The sequence below is a fragment of the Aythya fuligula genome, chromosome 1, assembly GCF_009819795.1.
Source record: "Aythya fuligula isolate bAytFul2 chromosome 1, bAytFul2.pri, whole genome shotgun sequence".
Taxonomy (NCBI): Eukaryota; Metazoa; Chordata; class Aves; order Anseriformes; family Anatidae; genus Aythya; species Aythya fuligula.
In genome coordinates, this window is record NC_045559.1 from 82884801 (window position 1) to 82905964 (window position 21164).

The 21164-nt window shown below is 50.9% G+C and overlaps 2 protein-coding genes across 2 annotated transcripts; one reads left to right on the forward strand and one right to left on the reverse strand.

Annotated features, from left to right (window-relative positions):
- Positions 1-4191: 4191 nt before the first annotated feature.
- Positions 4192-17044, forward strand: ACRBP (acrosin binding protein). Its single transcript, XM_032181007.1, has 10 exons — positions 4192-4216; positions 4456-4665; positions 7792-7886; positions 8028-8144; positions 8413-8810; positions 15427-15559; positions 15756-15935; positions 16030-16188; positions 16261-16347; positions 16931-17044. The coding sequence occupies exons 1-10, from the start codon at positions 4192-4194 to the stop codon at positions 17042-17044; spliced, it is 1518 nt and encodes a 505-aa protein (XP_032036898.1).
- Positions 17045-17892: 848 nt separating this feature from the next.
- LOC116491168 (protein Wnt-4-like) lies at positions 17893-20523 on the reverse strand. Its single transcript, XM_032190976.1, has 5 exons — positions 20459-20523; positions 19872-20110; positions 19020-19151; positions 18715-18857; positions 17893-18360 (listed from the first exon to the last, which is right to left on the reverse strand). Exons 1-5 carry the CDS (start codon positions 20521-20523, stop codon positions 17893-17895), a joined length of 1047 nt encoding a protein of 348 aa, XP_032046867.1.
- Between the last annotated feature and the right edge of the window lie 641 nt (positions 20524-21164).

Genomic DNA, 21164 nt, shown 5'->3' on the forward strand with positions numbered 1-21164 from the left:
TCCAGATTGCTTCCTTGTTAACTACCAGTGCATCAATATCATCTCTGCAAGGCTTTCAATGAGGCATTAATCTTGTCAGTAATAGTTTAGACCTCTGGCTAAGGAGCTTGCAGAAGGCTTTGCTTGAACAGACCATGTGCAAAGGTCTGGGTTTTACTTCTGTGCCTGAACAGAAAGAGGATCTTGCGTTTCAAAGATTAATAAAACAATGACATGAAAGATCATGAATCCCTCAACAAGTCCAGGCCCCAAATCTCCCATATCACTTCTACTGCTGAGAAATCAAAGGACTCCCTTACTTCCACAAGGCAAAATTACAAGCAGCTCTGTGACTACATGAGGACCTGCTATGTAAAGAAGGACAGAGTCCAAGAGATGCTGGTGGGAAGGGACCTCTAGGGCCTGGCCAGTCCTCCCTCACTGTGGTCATGTCAGCTTTTTACTATTGGGACACAAGGTGTTACTGGCAGAATAATTTCATGTCATCTGTTTGTTTGTCCGGATTGCCTAGAAGAGATATAAAGCTCTTTACTGCACCTGGTTCTTCTTGTAGACCTGAGGTCCCATGGGTCCTTTTGTATGATTCTGTCTCCCTGGTTAGTGTTTAAAATCAAAAAAATAATGGATGTGCTCTCACTTCATAAAACTGGAGGGGGCAGGATGCTAACGCTAAGTGCTGCCTTTCACGTCTCTTGCTAGGCAGTGAGCATACGTCCTCTGTTTGGCTCAGTGATTTGGGTTTCTTCATTCTCCTGTGGTGGGCTTCCAAAGGAGAGGTGACACCTACTTACAAGCTGACCTCAAGTGTTTAACTTTTCTTGGGTAACACATTCATAGAGTTAAACACTAGCAGAAGAAAACAAAGTGTGCTATCTGTCTTTCAAAAACAACTGAAGGAAGTTTCTCCAACTCTGTTGCCTAGTGGTTACAGTATCAGGAGACACATAGCTGTTTTTATCAAACAAAATGCATTTCATTTACAAAAATAGTCCAACATCTTGATTAATTTATGGTAATTTATATTTATTCTTCCGAATGCATAAAAGAAATTAAAACATTCATTTAAAAAAAAAGCATATTTTTTTTTGCCCACATCTTAAGGGCAGGCAAACCTGGGATAAACACTAAGCTAAAGCCTAGTTTGCAAAAATGTTCTGTAAATTACCTACTTTGGGCTGTTTTTTGAAGATTTAATTTTTGCACAATTTAGTTTTTGTACAATTTAATTTCAGTGGATTGGGTCATTGCCACTGAAGGGATAACTCATTCAAAGCTGAAAACCAAGCTGGGAGGAAAAAAAAGGTTGGAATTATTTTTCACATGTCAATGACAAGCATTCAGAAAAAAAAAAAAAGTGTGAGACAACGAGATTTCCTTGTTCTGAAAGCCTGAAGGGCTCTAATTATTTGCCACAGAGAGATTCAGGTGGGAAGGGGCCTCTGGAGCTCTGTAGCACAACCCCCTGCTTGCGCTAGGGCTAACTGTGGTCAGGTTGTTCTTGCCCTAAACAAGCCTGCCTAAAAAGACCAGGGCAGTTCATTCAAGCATTCTTGTATGAGCCCACTCCATTTTAGGTTGTATTATTAATTCACGAAACCGTTTTTAAATACCGTTTTTTGCAATCAATTAAATCTTCCATTTTCTAAACGACAAGGGAAAAAAATGCTTCATTCATTATTTCCTAACAAAATTAAATGTAAATTAGCTTTCTGGATTAATGCACATTATAACTGTACAGTGCCTGTATAAATGTGAATAGATTAACATATCCACCAAGTTAAAATGAGCGCTAATCTTAATGTAAAGGCTATATTTATCAGCTCATTCGAATAGCTCTCAGTCAGTGACAGTAAACCTACAAAAATGAAGTGCAACTCAGAAGGAAGATTAGGTAACCTGTTATTAAAGCCATCAATTCATATCATTTCGGTTTAATTCATCGCACTGCCTCATGCTTTTGTCTTTGGAAATGGAGATGCCAGCCCTGCTCTGAGCGAGATGGTGCCCATGTCCCTTCCCACAGGGCTGTAGCCATCAGGAGGATGTGTTCAGTACAGGGCTACCGGGCAAGGTACTGGTTCTGTAATCCCTGCCTGATCTTTGTAACCTCCATCGTTTTGAGTTTCCTGAGCTGACGGGACATCCTCTCCCCTAATCCACCCCCCAGTTCAACTCATGTAGCTGGCACAGTCTAACAAACGTGGCCATCAGCCCAATGAAGGAAGGGGCAATATTCCCCTTGCAGCAGAGGAAGGAGGACTCGTGAGCTACAGCCCCAGGGGTTTCAAGAGATTTTCAGCCATTGCTGCTGTTAGTGGTGTTTGTGGGCACGGCAATCAGGTAGCTACAAGGAAAATGCATCTCCTTTCCTTGTAGCAGCTGTGTGCTGCTATCCTGCTGCCGTATTTACCTACTGCAGCAGTAAGGCGTGCTGTAGGCCCGGGGCTTACATCAGTATACACAAGCTCGCTGAGCTCCGACTAGCGCAGGGACATGGTCTGCTGGGAGCTGGGTCTTGTGGTGGCCCTGAAAATCAGGTCACAGATCTGCTTCAGTGCATGAACGATGCGGCTTGTAGTGGTGCAGCCTTATAGGTGCCAACTCAAATCTCAGGAAATGCTGGAATTAATGTCACTCTTGTGCTTCACCTCACAGACCTTTCCCTAAGGAGTAGACACCACCACCACCCAGCGTGCTGCATTGATGACTCCTGCTCAAACTCCTGTTTCTCCTATCCTCATCCTTGTCCCAAGGATAAATTATTCTTTGCAGAAACTTACAAGTGTCCCATAGCCACTCACCATCTCTCAGCCCTGCCGGGTACACACTGCAGTCTGGCTTTTCTGTGCACCTGTGGGCCATAAGAGCTTCCTGAAGGATTTTTGACAGCCTGAACCAACAGAGGTAAGCTGGGCTCTGGGCCTGAGCAAGCCTCTTTAAGTATGTGGGAAGTACAAAGCAGCCAACCTGTCCTCACATCACTGAACACCATCTTTTGAAATATGCAGTAGCTCTTCACAGGCAGAGCTACTGGAACATCAACCATGGATGATCTCCTTGTCAGCTCCTTTATCTTCTGCCTTGTATTTCAGCTCTCAGAGTATGTTCAGAGACTCCAGCCCATTCATTCATGTTTTCTGTTCCTATATGCCATAAAATCTGAATAGGAGCCCTTGTGATAACACTGCATGTCATGTGCTTCCCTAGGTCATCAATTTCTATCAGCCACTGAGGTCAGCACTACCTTCCCCTGTGAAGCTGCCCAGTGATGGCAGAACTCATCCCGGGCTCCTTTGTCACCGGGGAGCAGAGGTGATTAACAAACTGGGGAGCTGAAGGTGTTAGGGTTGCCTAAAATCAGCTAATAAGCAATGCGGCTCAAGCTCAGTGACAGGAGATGAGGAATCAGATAAAGCTTGTGAGCTGCAGCAGTGTCACCTGTTTTAATGAGTGGCAAGAGAGCGCTGACAAATGGTCTCTGTGTTTGTAAGAAGCTGTGAAAACATCCTAAAATTCAATGCTGTTGTTAAATGGTTAGCTTTTTGGAAACGCTGCCTTCGTGCTCCTGGAGCAAACGATGTCTTGCCTCCTGTAAGGAAGCGCAGAGCTACGTGCTGTCGGCAGATGCCTTTGCAATGCATGGCTGCAGAGATCTGAGCTTTCGCCTTTCGGCCTGCGTGGCAGCTTGGGTTACTGGCAGATGATGCCCAGCCACTGCAGCTGGTTCACCCGCCGTGCTCCCTGCAGCTGCTGCGCAGAGCAGAGCGGCTTGAATCTCCTGGGGTTTGTGCTAGGATCGGCTTCTTCAGGAGCACCCTGCTGTGCTTACACCTCCTTTGGGCTGTCCAACACCATCTGCTGTGCCGACAGCTCTCAGCACAGGCTCCTGAATTGCTCCTTGTGGTTGCCTTGTCCCCAGAGAGCTTCTCTCTGCCCCAGCTTCCTCATCTCTTGTGGCGTGGCCGTGCCAAAGCCCCTTCACACCCCCACATCACCAGCCTATGCTTCAGGTCCCCTGCACTGCTCATCCCAGTGCCCACCAGCCCTTCCCACCCCCTGGTTCCAGGGGGGCTCGTGTCCCCTTGTCCCCCCGTGTTCCAGCTGTGACACCACCCCCTTCTCATTCCGCTGCTGCCAGGGACACCAAGCAGAGGGGTCAGCAGGACAGGGGTGCTGAGGAGAGGGGCAGAAATGCTGAGGCTGCCCTCCCTGGTGGGTGAGTGACCCCCCCAGCTGCTGCCCTGCCTCCCAGGGCCATCAGCAGGGCCTTGGGACACGGCTGGGGGCAAAGGAGAGGAGGGAAGGAAGGGACATCCTCATGGAGGAGCACGGTCCTTGGTGTGCTGGACAGGGCTGCTGGTGGTGAAGGGGGCATGTGGGAGGGGTGGGCAGCAGAAGCTGCACCGTGGGCGCCTCCAGGGGCATCAGGCAGACAGGTCCCTGCTGTCTCCCCAGGGCTGCTGATCTGGCTGACGTCTGCCGCCGCGCCACCCGTGCCTCCCGCAGGCAGCCCCCTGTCTGACAGCGAATACCAGCTCTTCTTCTCCAGCCTGCGCCCACCCTGGAAGGCCCAGGCGTCCTGCCACCTGCGGCAGGTACACGGCTGCCTCAACCCCGCCGTCCTGCGGCTGGACCAGCAGGAGAACCACGGCCACGTCCCCAAAGGTAGGGCGGTGCGGGCTCACCCCACCTCCAGGGGCAGTGGCGGATGCCACTCCAGCTGTCACCAGCTGCCAAAATGCCACCAAGTTGTGGGAATGGTGGTGGAATGGGCACTTTGGTGGGTGTGTGGTCCAAATTCAAGCTCAGAGCAGGACAGTCCCAGCACTAGATCACTGTTGCTCTGTGCAGATAAATTTTGGAAACCTCCAAGGGTGGTTTTGTTGCCTCTCTGGTCACAACTTCCAGTGCTTCTCCTAGGTTACCCACCTTTAATTCCACCCTCTGTATACTTTCTTTTTGGGTTTGGGTTTGGCAAGGAGCTCTCTGCTCATCCACACAGGCCTCCTGGTGTTTCTATTCATCGAATGCACCACTCTTGGAGGAGGTGATCCTTAAATATTAACTTTAATATTAACTTAGCTTTCTTGGGCCCCTCTCCTGCAGCCTGATCCTATGGGGCTCTTCCAGGCAGATCTTTTAAGAGGCCCCTCGTTATTGCTGGGCATGAGGTCCAGCAGATCACCCCTCCTCATTGAGTCCTCTGTGACTTGGAGGAGGAAGCTATCGGTGCAGCCCAGGAACCTCCCGAAATACTTATGCCCTGCCGTGCTGTCCCTCCAGTAGTTTTTGGGGTGGTTGAAGCCTACCAAGAGGACTAGGGCCTATGAATATGAGGCTGCTCTTACCTGTCTGTAGACTAGGGCCTTCCACCTGACTGAACAAGTGCATCTCCCCCAGCATCTGTCCACAGGTAACAGGCTGAGGCCTTGGCCACACCGCTGGCCCTTCACCCAGCCCTTCAGTTCCTCCACACTCCTATTGAACTGTGTGTGGTGGGGAGGCAGGGAAAAAAAATAAAATAACAGCCGCCACATCTTTCTGAAGCACACTGAAGCTCGTTGGCTCTTCCTAACAGTTCATCTTATGAATTGAACGTTTCTTTCCAGCTAGATCTGGGGTTTAGTGCAGAAGCCTGATTCATAGGTTCTCATAGGCCCTTAAGAAACCACGAGCTGATAATCTGCTTTTTTTTAAGTGTTTAACGTTTCAGTAGAGGAGAAACATCCCAGTTCAGAAAGTGCCATAGCAACAGCACCCTTTAAATCTCTGCAATCATCCTTTCCCTGAACCCCTGCATCAGTGAATTTAAGTGGCATAATTATATCTGTGCAGCTGAAAAACTTGGGACTACTTCTGTTGTATTTTTCTTCAGAGAGAAAAAAAAATAGGAACAATTTTCTCATTAAAAATATGTCTTTATATTTAGCTATGAACGTCAATGAACTGAATGATCAGCCAACTGTCTGTGCTTATTTGGACTGCAGCTTGAGGGCAACTATTTCTTGCCTGCCTCTGCAGCTGTGTCAGGGGAATGGTTCCCATCCCGCATCGCCAGACCCAGGGACAGGTCCTGGGCTGCTCCCTCACTTGCTGGCACCTGCAGTCGGTGATACCAGGGCTCTGGGTGCTGCAGGGCTGCTGCTGGTTCTTCTCCAGGCAATGTCTGTCACCATGGACCTCTGGGACACCACGGTTGGCATGGCAGTGCTTGGAGATACTTGGAGCACTGTAAGTGCACACAAAACCTTTCGATGTTCTTTGCCATGGAAGAACCCAGTCAGGATGATGTGTCCCTGATGAGTGTATGAAAACGTCTTGGCTGGCTCCACCTTTCAGTGAAGGTGAAATTGTTAATTAGTTGTTCTTGTTCCGTGGAAGCCCCCAGTGCTGGGAGCTCCTGCATGCGGACTTGGCCACAAAGCTCAGAGAGGTGGCCTCCTGACTTCCAAGAGTTGTAGCCATTTGCAGCAAGCAAATGGGCAGGAAGAGCACAGGAAGGAAGCAAAAGATCTCATTGATTAAATCAAACAAATAATACTAGAAGGGCTCCTCTTGACAAGAAGGTCAGAGGAGTCAAAGAAAGGGCAAAAGGCAGGGGACCATCAGGCTTGTTCCCATCACACTGGGCATTTTTCTGGTAGATGGCTGAAATTCTGCTCTTGCTAGTGAATTTGTATGCTTGGCACAAGGGGAGAGGTATGATTTAGGCAGGGTTACGACCTCCTGCTTATTGCATGGCATAGGGCCACTTCTCAAGCAATCAGCCCAAAGAGCACTTAACGCTGGTGTTTTCTGCCTTTCATGTATTATGTGTTTCTCACACCCTTTGCAGACTGCTGTCTTGTTCATCGTGTTGTCCGTATCTGCCCTTATTTGGTGCAAAATGTCTGCATTCCCTGATTCCAGACTGTTTTCATGTTTGTAGCTCTCGTCCTGTCCATTGCTTTTGCCAAAATTAATAACCAAATTCAACTCTAAGCTAAAAACAAAGCAGCACAGGATGCACTGGTCTCTGCACAATTAACGCCTAAAAATTTGGTTTCAAGGGCAGTGTGATACGCCAGTTACTCCATGCTTGGCAATAAATGGGGGGAGGAGGGAGAGCACCTGACTGTGCAGCGTGCTGTGGCTGGCTTTGAGCACAAGGTGAGGTGCTGCCATGTGCTGCTCCTGCATGCAGAAGTACAGGAGACACCACTGCACCTGCACTGCTTGGCTGCCATGAGCCTACGAGTGCATGGGCCCTTGTTAGAGTGCCTTTGTCTGATCTGATTCCAGCTGCCTCTAGAGCTGAATAGCGATGGACTGAAAAACAGGCATTCACATTATGAACAAAAGATGTACAAGTGTGCATATTATGTACAAAATGCACACTGGGAGAGTAGCAAGAGTGGTGTAATTTCACTGCTGAACTCCTCCATCTCCACCTGCACTTGACCCTCACTGGCAGGCCTTCAGGGGACTGTCCTGTGGTCACCACGTTGTTTTCTGAAGGATGCTGAAGAGATACTCTTCTCTCTAAAGTTTTCTCCACCTGCTTGCATGTAGCTGGGCTGGGGGTGTACTGAACCCCTAGGTGGTGTGTAGGGAAACAAGTGACATGAAATGTTGGTGGTTTTAACAGCACAACGCCGTGATCTCCACATGGGGGCAGACACCTTTGACTCCCCGTTCAACCACAAGCGTGCTCTGAAAATAAGCATCTGAGAGGTGCCAGTCTTCACGCTCAGGCCAAGGGACGTGTCCCTAACCCTGTCCACACCTGCCCTGTCTCTCACTCGTCCCTAGGACCTGTCTGCTCTGCTGTCCCGGAGGCACGGTGGTTCCAGAGCTTCTGCCAGTTCGCCCAGTACCGCTGCTCCAAGCGCAAATTCTACATCAAGGTGAGGTGTGGGGCTGGGGTTAGGAGGTACCAGCGTCTCCTGGGAGAAGGAAGGTGCCAGCTTTAGGAGACAGGGTCCCAGGTTGGGGTGAGAAGGGAAGGAAGAGGGCACGGTAGTACTCTTGTTTTTCTCTCCACTCAGCGAATCCCGTGTCCGAGTGGCTCTCCTCCAAAAGGTCTTCTTCGTCTAGCAGAGAGGCTTCACGCTGTGGGCTTCCAGGCGAAGGAGGAAAGCTCTCCTACAGATGGAGGTATGGCTGTTGGACCAGATGGCCTCCAGAGGTCCCTGCCAGCCTCAGCCCTTCTGTGATTCTGTGAAGGGTCTGAAGACTGGCAGAAACCTTCCCAGTCCCACATGTGTATGCATAAGTGCAGCAACAGTAAGCACGTGTGCTGACTGGCTGCAGCTCTGGGGAGGCAGCTTTCTGTCTGGCCCCAGAAAGCTGCCCTCCACCTCCCGAAGGGCAGACACGGAGGCCAGCTCTGCTCCCCAGCCCTCCTGTCCTCTTCTCTCCCCAGCACCCAAGCAGGCCTCTCTTTCGCCCACCGACATCCACCTGCACTCCAACGTGGACATGCTCCTGAAGTACTCCTACGCGCTGTCAAGCCAGAAACCCTTGGCGAGGAAGCTCCCCCCGGCCCTGCCAGCGGTGCCGAGACCCTCGGGGGACCAGGGGCTGCCTGAGCCCACACCAACCCTGCTGGTCCCAGCCCCCCTGGCCCCCTCGCCACCCGACAGCCAAGCAGAGCGAGCCTGGCAGCGCCGCCTGCAGCACAGTGTCCAGCAGCTCATCGGCTTGGCCCTCACCTTGGAGACCTCGGCGGGCACGGAGGACTCTACGCCAGACCCCGACACCGTGTCAAAGCCGGGGAGAGTGCCCAGCGGTGCCGAGGAGGGGATGCAGGAGGAGGCCTCCCGTGGCAGGTGAGGGGGAGACGCAGCTCCCCACCCGGTGGGGTGCTGGTTGCTGTATGCCGTGTGTGCAGTCCTCAAATGGAAATGTTCCCAGCCTGGTGATGTGAGTAAAGTGCCTCCTGACCGTGCCCGAGATTCAGTCAGGGCTTTATCCTCTGCACATGTCCCATGACACATCCCCATCCTGCAGCCAGTTGTGCTGTGCGATCACCCCTGCGCCCATCCACCTCCCAGCTCATGTCTGCTGGCAGTCTGAGCGACCTGCAGAAAGCCTTCTTGCAGTCGCGGGTCTTTGGGATGCTGGACTACACCACTGTCTGCCTGTGCTCACCTCCACGCAACAGCAAGCAGGTGTTTCCTGAAACAGCCCGGCTTGAGGAGAGCCCTGAGCCGTGCTCTGTCCTCACCCAGACAGAACTAAAGCAGCCCAAGGAAGAACTAAAAACCAGGAAACAGGGCTGGGAGCACAGAACAGGCTGGCTTGGCAGGACCAGTGCGACTCCTGTTTTGAGCCTTTCATACTTTGTGGCAGAGGACCACTTCCTCTGACTGTAATGCAAAGATTACTTTGCTTACCAAAGTCATAAATGTGCTATCTGAATGTGATTTTCATAGATAAGTAATTTTGGTTTCACTTAGTTGTGGGCCAGTGATATTCCTGTAAGCACATCAGTCTGTGCGTGATTGCACATGTGGTTTCTACTGAAAACACTGCATGCTACTGCAGTTGAGCCTCAGATCCCGCTTCTACATGTACAAATAAATTGCATCATATCCTTGAAACTATAATTGTTCCCTTACAAGGTTGCAACTTGTGCCATCCTCCTTCCTAATACTTTAGGAGGCTTTTACTGCCCAGCAAATATTTTCCTGGCGTATGTACGCTAAGGCAAAGTTATGTTTCATTGAAGATATGTTCATCTTCCCTGCCTCCGAAATTGAGCTTTGCTCTGATTTAGTTATATCGGGATTACCGGGGGACTGCTGTGATTACAGATGACACTCGTTGTTCTGCTGCAGAGTTCCTCAAAGGCACTAATGCTGACTGTGTCTGCAGCCTGACAGCCGGGCCCCATCAATCATGCTAAGCAAAGCTTAAATTCGAGTGAGATAGAAAAGCGAGCTGGGCTACGCCTGTCGGCTTTGCTGCTCACCACATCCTGCCTGCTCGCAAGGGGACTTCAGCACATGACCTAAAACAGGGGCGAAATGCTCTGGGGCATTTCCACTCCAGCCAGAGTGATAGTGACGGGTGGGACTGGTCAGCACACACGGGTGCTGTTCAGCGTCTGGTTTAACATCAGGTGCACACAGTTGTGACAAGGGGCAGTGGAGCCAGGGCTGCACGTCTTCTGCAGTCATATGTCTCGCAGGATATCCACCCCACCTTTCTCGGCCCTGCTTGTGGCAGCTGCTCTGTGGTGCTTGGTGAAGCTAGCTGTGACCTTTAGAGAGAGAGAGAGATGCCAATTATATCAAAATAGCAAAGTGAAAAACTCACAGCACACTTTTGTGGTAGTCCTGCTAGCAGTGATTCATTGTGGGGAAAAATATGTCTCTTATTAAATTTATTTAATTATTTTCTTTCCTTTGTTGTTGAAAATTTGGCTGTTTGGTAAGGCCAGGGCCCGTTTATTGTTTCCATGTCATCACTGTGTGTGGCTTACTTTGAAGAGGAGTTAGGTCTCATGGTACAAAGGATCCAGGCAAATGATGAAACTGGCTGCCCCACCAGCGCTTGGAAACCTCAGGTCCTGCAAACCAGAGCCTCCTATTTAACAAGGACCTGGCTGGGCTTTTTTGCACTGGCTAGCATTTGCAACAGGAACTTCAGGTGATGTAATGTCAAAAGTTTACCCCAAAGTGTAATTGCTTAAAGAATACAATTTTTCCCAGAGTCTGCATCCGCTAGCTCTTGGCCAGGTGTTATGTCCCATTCTTCCAATGACTCCTGCACCCAATTACCTGCTGATCTTTTCTTCGTGGCATCTGGGCCACCTGCAGGCTGCCAAGGCATCGCTGGGACTTTAATTGTCACAGGTGATGTCAGGCGGCCAGATATCCCCTTGGTCGGCTCACTAAGAATTAGAGATGTTTTCTATACTCACCGATTCAAAAAGATTTATTCTTAATATGTATTGTTAAGCACCCTTCTCTGTTGTGAATGGGCTGGAAGATATTGCTCCAGGTGACACAACACATCAACAAAGACCGTTTGGCTTCATAACATTATAACATTATAACCATACAATGTACTGTATGGGTATGCTTTAAAAAAAATAATCTACTTTTCTATCTGAGGCTGTTAACTTCAGCTTTTCCCTTAGTGATTTTAGTTTCCTACAGCAACCCACACAAGTCAGAAGTCATAAAGTGCTGGAAAGCTGTTGTTTGCTCCTTATCGTCTTTTCTGCTTGCCTCACGCAGCCTGCTAATATCAGGGAGGTTCAGCAGCTGAAAGTTAATGGCCCAAATCCTTGTCATTATGTTGAGGGAGAAGTGGATGTTGTCAGCCAGCCCTCTTCAGAGACACCACTGAAGTAAAGTAGGCAGAGTATGCGTCACGCCATGCCTTGAGTTGCTAAAACAGCATGGGCTTTCGTCCAAAGTTTTCTCTTTGAGCCATTGAGGAATTACTGATCTCGGGTGACAGAGTCTTCTCAACTCTATTTTTTTAGAGAGAGAGGTAGCAGCAGGGGGCTTCTCTGAGCATTACGTTGCCAGCTGTGGTGCCAGGAAACCAGTGGTGGCAATGGGTGCACCCAGAGCCTTGGCATCATGGGCTGCGGGTGCTGGCAAGCAGGGGAGGAGCCCAGGACCTGTCCCTGGGCCTGGTGATGCGGGATGGGAACCTTTCCCCTGTTACCTCTAAGCTGCTTTCAGGGGCTAGCTGTCACTTGGGGATGATGTAGAGTTACCTCACCCACCTGGTGATAGTAAACCAACACATAAATGTGCAGCCGTTGCGGCCAGAAAGCCTTGCAGTGGAGATGTAGAACAGAGATAGAGCAGGAAATGGATGTGAAATAGAGAGCAGCAGAATTTCTTGGTAACCTCAGGCAGATGGCACGGCTCGATTTCCTGGATGGGTGAGCGGATGCTATGGACTCAATTTGTGTGCTTCTGCAAACATGGCCAGCAGCAAAGCATCAGCGGGCAGCGCTTAAGAGTGCGGGGCTTTCTGACCTGGGTGAAGAGATCAGACTCAGAACAGAGTCTGTTCTGAACCAAGTAGGTCATCAGCATTCAGCAGATGTTTTATTGCTGCTTATGAGCTACTTATGGAAGCACTCTTCCTAGAAGAGGCTGGGGCTGAGTTCCCTTTTACTGCCCCTTTTCCTTGCAGTCCTCTATTTGCATCTTGTTTGGGCAGCACTCGTTGGACTGGTGCATGTGCAGGAGCAAGCAAAGGCTGTTAAGCCCATTTAGTAGAAGCCACATTTTAAGCTTTAGGTTCTTAATTATTTACTAGTATCTTAAAAAAAGTATAACAATCTGGACAGTTTTTCTACCTTGTTGAGGAAAATATCAGAGCTATTCATACCATGTTTAATGACTGTTAATATGCCTCTCACTTTAATGGCTTGATCATCCTGGCTTGATGAAGAAGTAATAAAATCAAAACGTGCCACTGGCATAAAAAGTGGGTAGTGGAACAAGAGGCAATGATGATATATTTGTGGGTAAATTGTTTCATGTAATTTTTGGAGAATGATGTCAGGTCATTAATCAAATTAATCACATTTTTGAGTCCCACCAAGATGACCCAGCTAATTTACCAGTTTTTAAAGGCCAAGAACCAACTGTGAATGAGCAGTCAGGCTTCTGAGTGCTGGCAGGGACTCCCTTCAGCTGTCACGGGTTTATCAGCACAGCGGACAAAGAAATCTGGATCTCATGGGCTGCTCTGAAGCAGCTGCTTGAGAGAGAGAGAAACTGTAAGTGTTAGGTAATTCCCACTCAAAGAGCAATCCTCTATGGAGGAGAAGTGCTAGGTGTGCCCGCGGGCTGTCCCTGCTTCCTCTTCTAGTGAAGGCCAGCATCCAGTCACAGTAAAACGCTGAGAGGGTTTTATTAAACAACCACAGACAGGGTTTTCATGTGGGATCAGTACAGACCAGAGGTACTTCTTTGCTAAAATTTCAAAAGCTTTCCTGTGAGTGTTTGCAGAAGAACCAAGGAAAAAAAAGATTATATGGAGAAAAGAAAGATTATAGGGGATACAGGAGTAGGCATAAGGGTCTTGCAGGTGCTGGAAGGGCTCTCTCCAGGATGAGCAGGCTTTGTTTCCCTTTTTTTCACTGGCACATTTTCATTCTTTCCAGCTGTGTCTGTTACTGCTGTCCTCAATTTGCATTCTTTTGTCTTTTCTGAGCTCAGATCTTCCCTCCACAAACATATGACCAGGTTGTTCACAGTGTGGTGCATTGCAGTAATATATGCACAAGCTTGCAATGCATAGATTTCTAGGTTTTGAACTGCCCTCATTTTTCCAGTGGATGTTGTTGATGTGCGGTGGGTTGGCGCCACTGCAATTTGTTCATGTGTCTGTACCCTTGGAATACCATTTGCAGCCTGTCCAGAGCACAGCACAGCAATGTGAGTTGAAACAACATCTTCTCTTGTCTCAATGCAGGCTCAAGCAGCATCTGCAGTGCTGTGATAAGACAGGTTTGACCATTATGTCTTTTTAAAAAAATGGTATGGAGACATTCATGATATTTTCTGCAAACAAGATTTTCCAGGTTCTCTTGTACCTAAATGAGAGTGATGCCTTCAGAGACCCTGACGTGCTCGTTTGCTTCTGCTTAGTGTGAGCTGTTTGGACACAGGATCACTTGCTCCTGACCTGCTGCAAGTGCAGAGTATGTGCCATGAGCTCCTTCACCTGCAGTGTGTAGCAGGGCCTAGGGATCTCTTAGGGCTTGACCTCATGCTGCCTGCTGAGCTCTTGCTCTTGTATGCATGTGTGATGGACTGCATACAGATCCTGTTATGTACGTACAGAGCAAACAAGGCAAATTCTCATGTTCACCTGCATACATATCCAGTGCATGTGTCCTCTTACACAGGTGCACAAAACTTCTTCCCAAGTTCTAACACTCACACATATTTGCAAGAGCACACTCAAACCCAGTGCAAATGCCTGGCATTCACAGGTTTCAGCACATACGGTATAAACTGCACCACTGTGCATGGATCTGTGAACACCAGTTGCTCCTTACAGCATTATTTCTACTCACAGAATGTAATTGTTTAATGGCAGGGAGATTGATCTCTTTTGGCCTTCAGACCTGGCAAATTTTTCTGATGCCCAGCAGAGGACATGAAGCCATGCCTGGGGATCCCTGAAGAAAAAGCAGTATCCCATGGCTGAGCTACAGCCCCTCTCCTAACTGAAATTTGGGATTTCTTTATCGAGTCTCCAAGCCATGGAGAAACTATCTCATAAGCTGCTCCCATGGTAAACACCCTTCATTTCATGCAGCTAATTTCTGATTTGAATTCATCTCACCCTGAATTCCAGTTGTTGTAAGTCAATGCTCTTCATCTGATGAACAGACTCTTCCATCTGACCTTCATCTTGGTAAAAGGACAGACTGACTGACTGGCCACTCAGTAGTGCCTTTGCTCAACTAAGTTCAGCTTCTCCAGCTTCTCACTTTGAAAGTTTTCCAGGCTGCAGGAAATCTCATCTTAATGACCTCCCTCCAGGTTCTCCACCTATTTCTTTTCTCTTTAAGGCTAATCTGAAGGCCTCCAAAAAGTCTCAGTCAATCTTAGGACAAATCCTCCATACAGGTTAGCTCATGCATGGATTTTAAGAACATTTTAATATAAGTAATTGCTGCTTTTTTTCTTCTTACTTTCTGCCAGATAAAAAAATTATTTATCTATTTATCACTGGATTTGTTTCCAGACAGAGAAGAGAAATATTTAATGAGTGTTTTTACCTCTTCTGCTTCATTGCTGATAACTTACATGTCTAATACCAGTCTATGATTTCTGCTGTTCCTAAGATGGAAAACATTCTTATTGTCATTACCTGTCCTTATACTGTCCTTAATTTTTCTACCTTTGGCTTCCAACATCAGTCTGAACGAAAATTTAATTCACCATCATTACCAGTTTATTCCCCTTTCCATCAAAAATATTGTCTCAAGCTGGAGAGAGGCTTAATAATTTGTCCATTTCAGACCCCAGTGGGGCTGCCCTGTGACCAACACTCAGCAGGCTCTAACAAAGATCCCTTTGCTGTGCAGCTGGACAGACAGAACTACACAGCAGCTGCTTCGGTGGTCCTGGAAAAGTTCCCAAACCTGTGCCTGTCCAGTGCCTCTTAAATGTTCCTGAATGCATCCCCATCCTACACGTTACACAGGCACATGCAGACCCTGCTGACATCCCCAGTCTGTGCAGTTTGGCCAGGACTCCAAGGCTTCTTCATGAAGGGCTTTGTGGTTTGTTTGTTTGTTTGTTTGTTTGTTTTTCATTTTGCATTGGGGTTGAACTCTGCCATTGCACCTCCTCCTCCCCACACCTCTTCTGTTTTTATCTAAGGGCCTATCTCTTCAGCTCACGACAAGGGAAGAGAACTGACTTCCTCCATCCCTTTCTTTGCCAGCCTTTTAGCCCTGAAGAAGAAGGAAGCAGTGATGATCCTGTGCTATGCAGTGCTGGAGGGAATCTGTGTTTCATCAGTTGTCACCCAGGCCTGGAAGGAGATGGAAGGAAAAATCCTTGGCTTTGGAGATTCGGTAAGGATGCTGAAGCCCATATTTGCCCCCCGCTGTGTGCAGAGCTCCCTGTAGTACTGACAGTGCTCACCAGCACTGCCTTTACAGGTACCAGCTCTTGGGAGTAGCTGAGCTGGGTGACTGGGTAGGCAAGACCCAAGCAGGGCTACGGGAGCTGCCTCTTTTCTTCTTGACCTCCCCGTTGCACCCACCCTAGGTGTGCGACAGCCTTGGGCGGCGGCACATGGACCTGTGCCCTGACTGTGCCTTCTGCTCACTGAAGAGGGAGCAATGCCAGAACTCCAACAACCTGAGGCGTGTTCACTGCGGGAAAGGCAACTTCATCACCTACATCAACCCCCAGATCTCAGCCCAGCACCAGGCTATGGGCAACAAGGTACTGAGCACGCCGCCTCTACAGTCGGCCTGTGCAATGGGTGGTGGGGATGGGGAGAAAGAAGCAGAGCTCTCTTCATCCCACCACTTTGCAGACCGGCTTCCCAGAGCCCTACGGCATGCAGTTCTCCCAAGGGCTGCGAGCAGAGTACTGGTGCAGCCAGATAGCCACCCAGGGCTGCGACGACCCTCGTGTGATGCTCTGGCTGCAGGCAGAGTACACCGCCTTCCGAGCCGGGGACACCCCAAGCCAGGTGGGTGCCGGGTGGGTGCTCCCATCTCTCCTTCTCCTCTCCCACCCCTGGCTTTCATTCCTATCTCCCCAGATCTGCGACTCGGGTGGAGTTCAGCACCCCAGTTACTGCGCCTTCAAGAGCCACCAGTGTCTGCAGCACAGCCTCCACAACCAGAAGGTGAGAAGCAGCCTGTGACCTTGCCTTCTCCTCCAAGGCCCCGCATGCTCCAGCCATCTCCAAGTCCCTGCAGAGCTCACTGGCCCAGTGCTTTTCCTGCCAACAGCACACAGGTGGTTGTGTCTGGGAAGGGGGATCAAAAGTACTGACCTGAGCACAGAGGGTCTGCTGATATGTAATTGAAGCAGTGGGATTTGTGCGGAGGTAGTAAGAGATGCCTTCACAGAGGAAGCCATGGGGAGCCTCCCAGCCATCAGGGTGTTCTTGTATTTCCTCTCACAGAGGAGCATCTCCCCCATATACTGTGTGCTTTCTAGCCAGTAACAAAACCCAGAAACCCCAGAGCAGGACAGAGGACTGATTATCCTGTATCCTGCAGGGAAACACAGTTCAGCTATCATCCGCTCCCTAGCACTCCCAAGCAGGCTCTCCCCTCTGGTGGGCTCCTCTCTTGTGTCTGTGAGATGGGGAGGGCTGTCCCACCTACACGGCTGCTGAGAGATGCCACCCCTCATGGAGTCCCCTTTGCCAGGGGAAGGACAGGCAGCGGTACCAACCCTATGAACTCAGGCTCTCCTTTCAGGTGGTTCGCCATGGCTGCCTCAGAAACCAGACTTACCATGTGCTGAGTAAGGAGGAGGGAGAGGAGGAAGTCAGGCAGTGGCACCAGAGGTTCCTCAGCCTCATCGAAGGGTGAGGCATGGTGCTGGGAGACGCACGTGAGGCACAGGGCTCCAGAGCAGGCTCTCCAGAGCCGTGGCAATGTGGAGAACCTGAACAGATTCGGACAGCTCTCCAGAGACTCCTCGTGGCCAGGTCTTGCCACCTGAGAACCTGCTCTGCGTTCATGACAGCAGCACACCAGGATGGGAGCGACATTCAACAGCATTTCACTGTGCTGTCTACTCAAACTCCTTCCTGCAAGAGATTTCTCCAGCTGAAGGAGTGGCTGAGTACTGGAGAAGGCGTTGGTCCCAGGATGTGGATTTAGACCCACCAGCCCAAGTGCCTGAAGTCCCCAGCAACCTCTGGCTTTCCTGCCCCTGCAGGCCCATACGAATCAGTAACGCTCTCAAGGCTGAGTCTTATTTTATAAAAATGATACCACAAACCTAACTTGTGCCCTTCTCTCTGCTGCTGCCGCTCTGTCAGACCCCCTGGAGACCCCTCTCACATCTGAGCAGGCTCCCCACTTCCCTCTGCATGGCTCGCTGGTGTTGCTTGCTCACCACTGCCCACGTGGCCCTTGTGATAAGGCTCTGAGGGCATGGTTCCCTCCAGGTCTAAACACAGCACGTGAGGAAGGAGTTAACGTAGACACTCTGCTTTCTATTGCAGCTGCTTTATTTCTAACGTTTAAGGGTTTCTGGGGCCTATGTCCTCCAACCCTCCGTCTGGAAAACAAGTTTAAACTGCAAAACTCGTGATGAGACTGGGGAGAGAGACCCAGACAGGTTTCCCCCACACCCACCCTGCCTCCCCCCACCCCGTGGCCCTCTCCCTGGGCTGTCTTCTGCTCGGTCCCCGGCCACCCCCCGTCCCCCCTCAGCGGCAGCTGTGCACCTCCACCCGGTGCCGGCACTGCTTGCACTTGACGGAGCAGCACCAGCGAAACTTGCAGCTGCAGCGCTCCACCACCTCGGCCTGCGTGGTGTGGAAGCCCCTGCCGCAGCACAGGAGCTCGCAGCCATCCATGGCCGGGGATGTCCGGTTGCACTGGCGGCCAGAGGTACCGAAGACCCCGCGCCGGGGGTCCCGGTCACAGAAGTCTGGGCTGGCCAAGAGGTAGACCAGGTCGTGAGCTGTGTAGGGCTTGAAGCGAGAGCTCTTGGGCACCAGCAGCTTGCGGGAACCCACCCGCTGTGGGTGAACCTCAGTCGCCCCCTCGAACTTCTCCTTCAGGACGTTGCCCACCTTGCGGAAGGGGGGCATGACCCTCCAGCAGGTACGCACCTCGCAGGAGCCTGACACACCGTGGCACTTGCACTCCACCTTCATGTGGGCCAGGAGCGCCTGGGGAGCAGAAGGTGTCTGCCAGACAGATTTGGGACACGATGTGGGGCACCTGCCCCGTGCCTGTGAGCCCCAGGCAGCCTCCATTCCCTCCCAGCCTTCCCATATGGGGCCTGGCGGGGGGCTTCGGGAAGGGGTGTTCAGCTGGAGGGCAGCATCAACCAGAGGGATGGGAAGGGGAGAAAGGGGGAGGCAAGGCAAGGCAAGGCAAGGCAGCAGGACACAGACCTGCTCTGTGAGCTTGTGACTGCCCCAAACTGCTACTCTGGATAAGGGGCTGGAGCAAGCTCTGCCCAGCCAAGGAGAAAGCCCGAGAAACTGGGCTTGAGTCCCAGCTCTTGTTCCTGCCCTTACCTTCCTCCCCGCCTCGTTATTGTGCAGGTTCATGAGAGCTCGGCTGGAAGAGATGCCGCGGCTTCTCTCGGGATTGTCTACAAAGGCTTGAGAAAAGGCAATCCCATATGACAGGTTATCAGAGCAGCCTGACCACTGGAAACCTGCAGAGGGAAAGCAGCCGTGAGATGAAAAGTGAGAGGCCCTGGGAGGAGTTCCAGAAGGGGGCTGTGAAGCAAAATGAGGTCTCACTTCCCCTGGTGAGGGCTTCCCCGATGGATCTTATCCTCTGCCACCTCAACTCTGCTCCTGGCCTCCTCCATTACCTTCAGGGCTGACTCCTCGGATTTTGCGGTCGCAGCCACACTTCTCCAGCTCCCCACGGCTGCAGGCACGAGTCACGGCAAAGGCAACACCCGCGGAGGAGATGGCATGGATGAAGGCGGATTCCCGTGTGCCTGCAGTGGGGTGAGAAATGGCAGAGCTCTGCTGAGCTCAGTGCTCTCTCCCTTGCGGAGAGGGGGAAGGAATTGGTGGGATGCAGCAGGGGAGGGAGGCTGTAAGTGCAGGCAGGATCAATACATTCAGCTGAAGACTGCTTAGGAGAAATCACAATCAGGATGTTCACCTGGCACTGTGGTTCCTAAGACCTGAAGCCAGCCTGCAGCACCCCCAGCTCCTCGGCCTCGTGTCCCATTGATGAAGAGAAGTCAGCAGCCCTGCTGCCCAGAGGCAGCTAAAAGGGGAGCCTGGGGGTGGGAAGCTACAGAAACCCTGTTTATTGCTCCCTGTATGTGAAGCATGTGCAAAACCTGTGCAGACTGGTTTTGGAGACATAGGCAGAGCCTTTTTCCCGGCCTGAAACAAAAAAGGGACTGTGACCTTGAAGCAAAAGGCTCGATTTGATCTGATATTCCTGGGGGATGATGGCAGGGGTTAGGGGCAAGATCTGCCAGCCTGCAGAGCTGATACCCAGCACGGTCCAGACAGGACCCAGCCAGGCCTGGCCAAATGGCAAAATTTAGGTAGAATATTAATATTTGCAGTAGCACATGTATGCCATTCCAAAATTGCTGTGTTAGCAGCTATGTTAGCATGTGAAGGAAGCCACACCAAGCCACCCTGCATACTGAAGGGACCCCATGCCAACCCCTCTGGCTCAGCCTGCCCCTGCTGACCTTGGATGGCGACTTTGCCGAAGACTTGCAGCCCCTGCAGGGTGGAGCAGTTCCACCGGCGAGAGTGAAACTGGTACTGGCACTCCTCCACAGCCAGCTCCGCTCCTCGCTTCACCGCCTCCATGGCTTCCACCTGCCGACGGCAAACCCGTACCTGCTCTTCCACCAGCCCCGTCAGACCTGCGCAGACACCGGGGTCCCTGAGGGCCCCCCGCAGGGACGTCTGCTTGGCCAGGTGCCTGTAAGGCAGAAGAGAGTCTCAGTCACAGGTGGGCTGGAGACAGGGTCGTGCCTGCAGAGGATTACCCCTCTGTAGCTCTATTTTAGAGGAAAAATGGGCAGGGAAGGGGATGTGCACCCTCTTCTCTGTGGCAAATTGGACATTTTTGCTCCCCTGCTTGCATCTCTTCCATGTCACTGCCCCTCTCCCTTCATGCTCACCAAGATGCTCCTTCTCAAATGCTTCATTTGTGTTGCCAAAGTTCCTTCTCCCACCCCTTTCTCACAGATCCGCATGTTTTCTTCACAAACAGCACCTCCCCAGGTGACTTTTCAACCTATATAGTATAAGTGCAAAGTATACTTACAGCCAGGTCACGGCAAGGACGTGCTGCATCAGGATCAGCACCATGCACAGCCACACAATCTCCATCCTTTCCTTGGCCAAACTCCACCTTCAGCCACAAAGCAGCAGCCACCCAAATCCCTGCCAAAGACCTGAGAGACCTGGTGGCCCACAGAACCAGCTGGATGGAGCACGTTCATGCAGTGTTGTCCCCTACAGCTCTGCCAGTGCTATGGAAGAGCTTTGAACCAGGGCTCTGAGGTGGGCACCCATCACAGGTAGCTCACGGGGCTGGGGATGGCATCAGTGCCTGAGCCCTGGTCTTTGATGTCCTGTAAGCGGTGTGATCTGTTTGTCTTCCTCCGTAGGCAACTCACTTCATCAGCAGGAAGCAGCCCAAGATCCCGCTGGCAGCACACAGATCTTTCCATGCAAGAAAAGCCTCGCAGATGTTCAACCCAGAGGGTCTAGAAACTCTACGGGTGCAGGCAGCTGTTGCTAGACACATGAGCTCGTAACCGCATAGTCATCAAGCCCTGGGGAACCAGAGGCTTTCCCGGCCGTGGCAGTCCGTGAGGGCAGAGAGGGGAAGACCTGCTGCTTGCCTTTTCCCCAGCCACTGTCCTTGGTGAGGCTCCCAAATCTGCCTCCTCCAGGCTGGACATTCTTCTTCCCTACCCTGCAGCCCACATAGCTACAGCAAACAGACAGAGCCCGGCAGCTTCCCA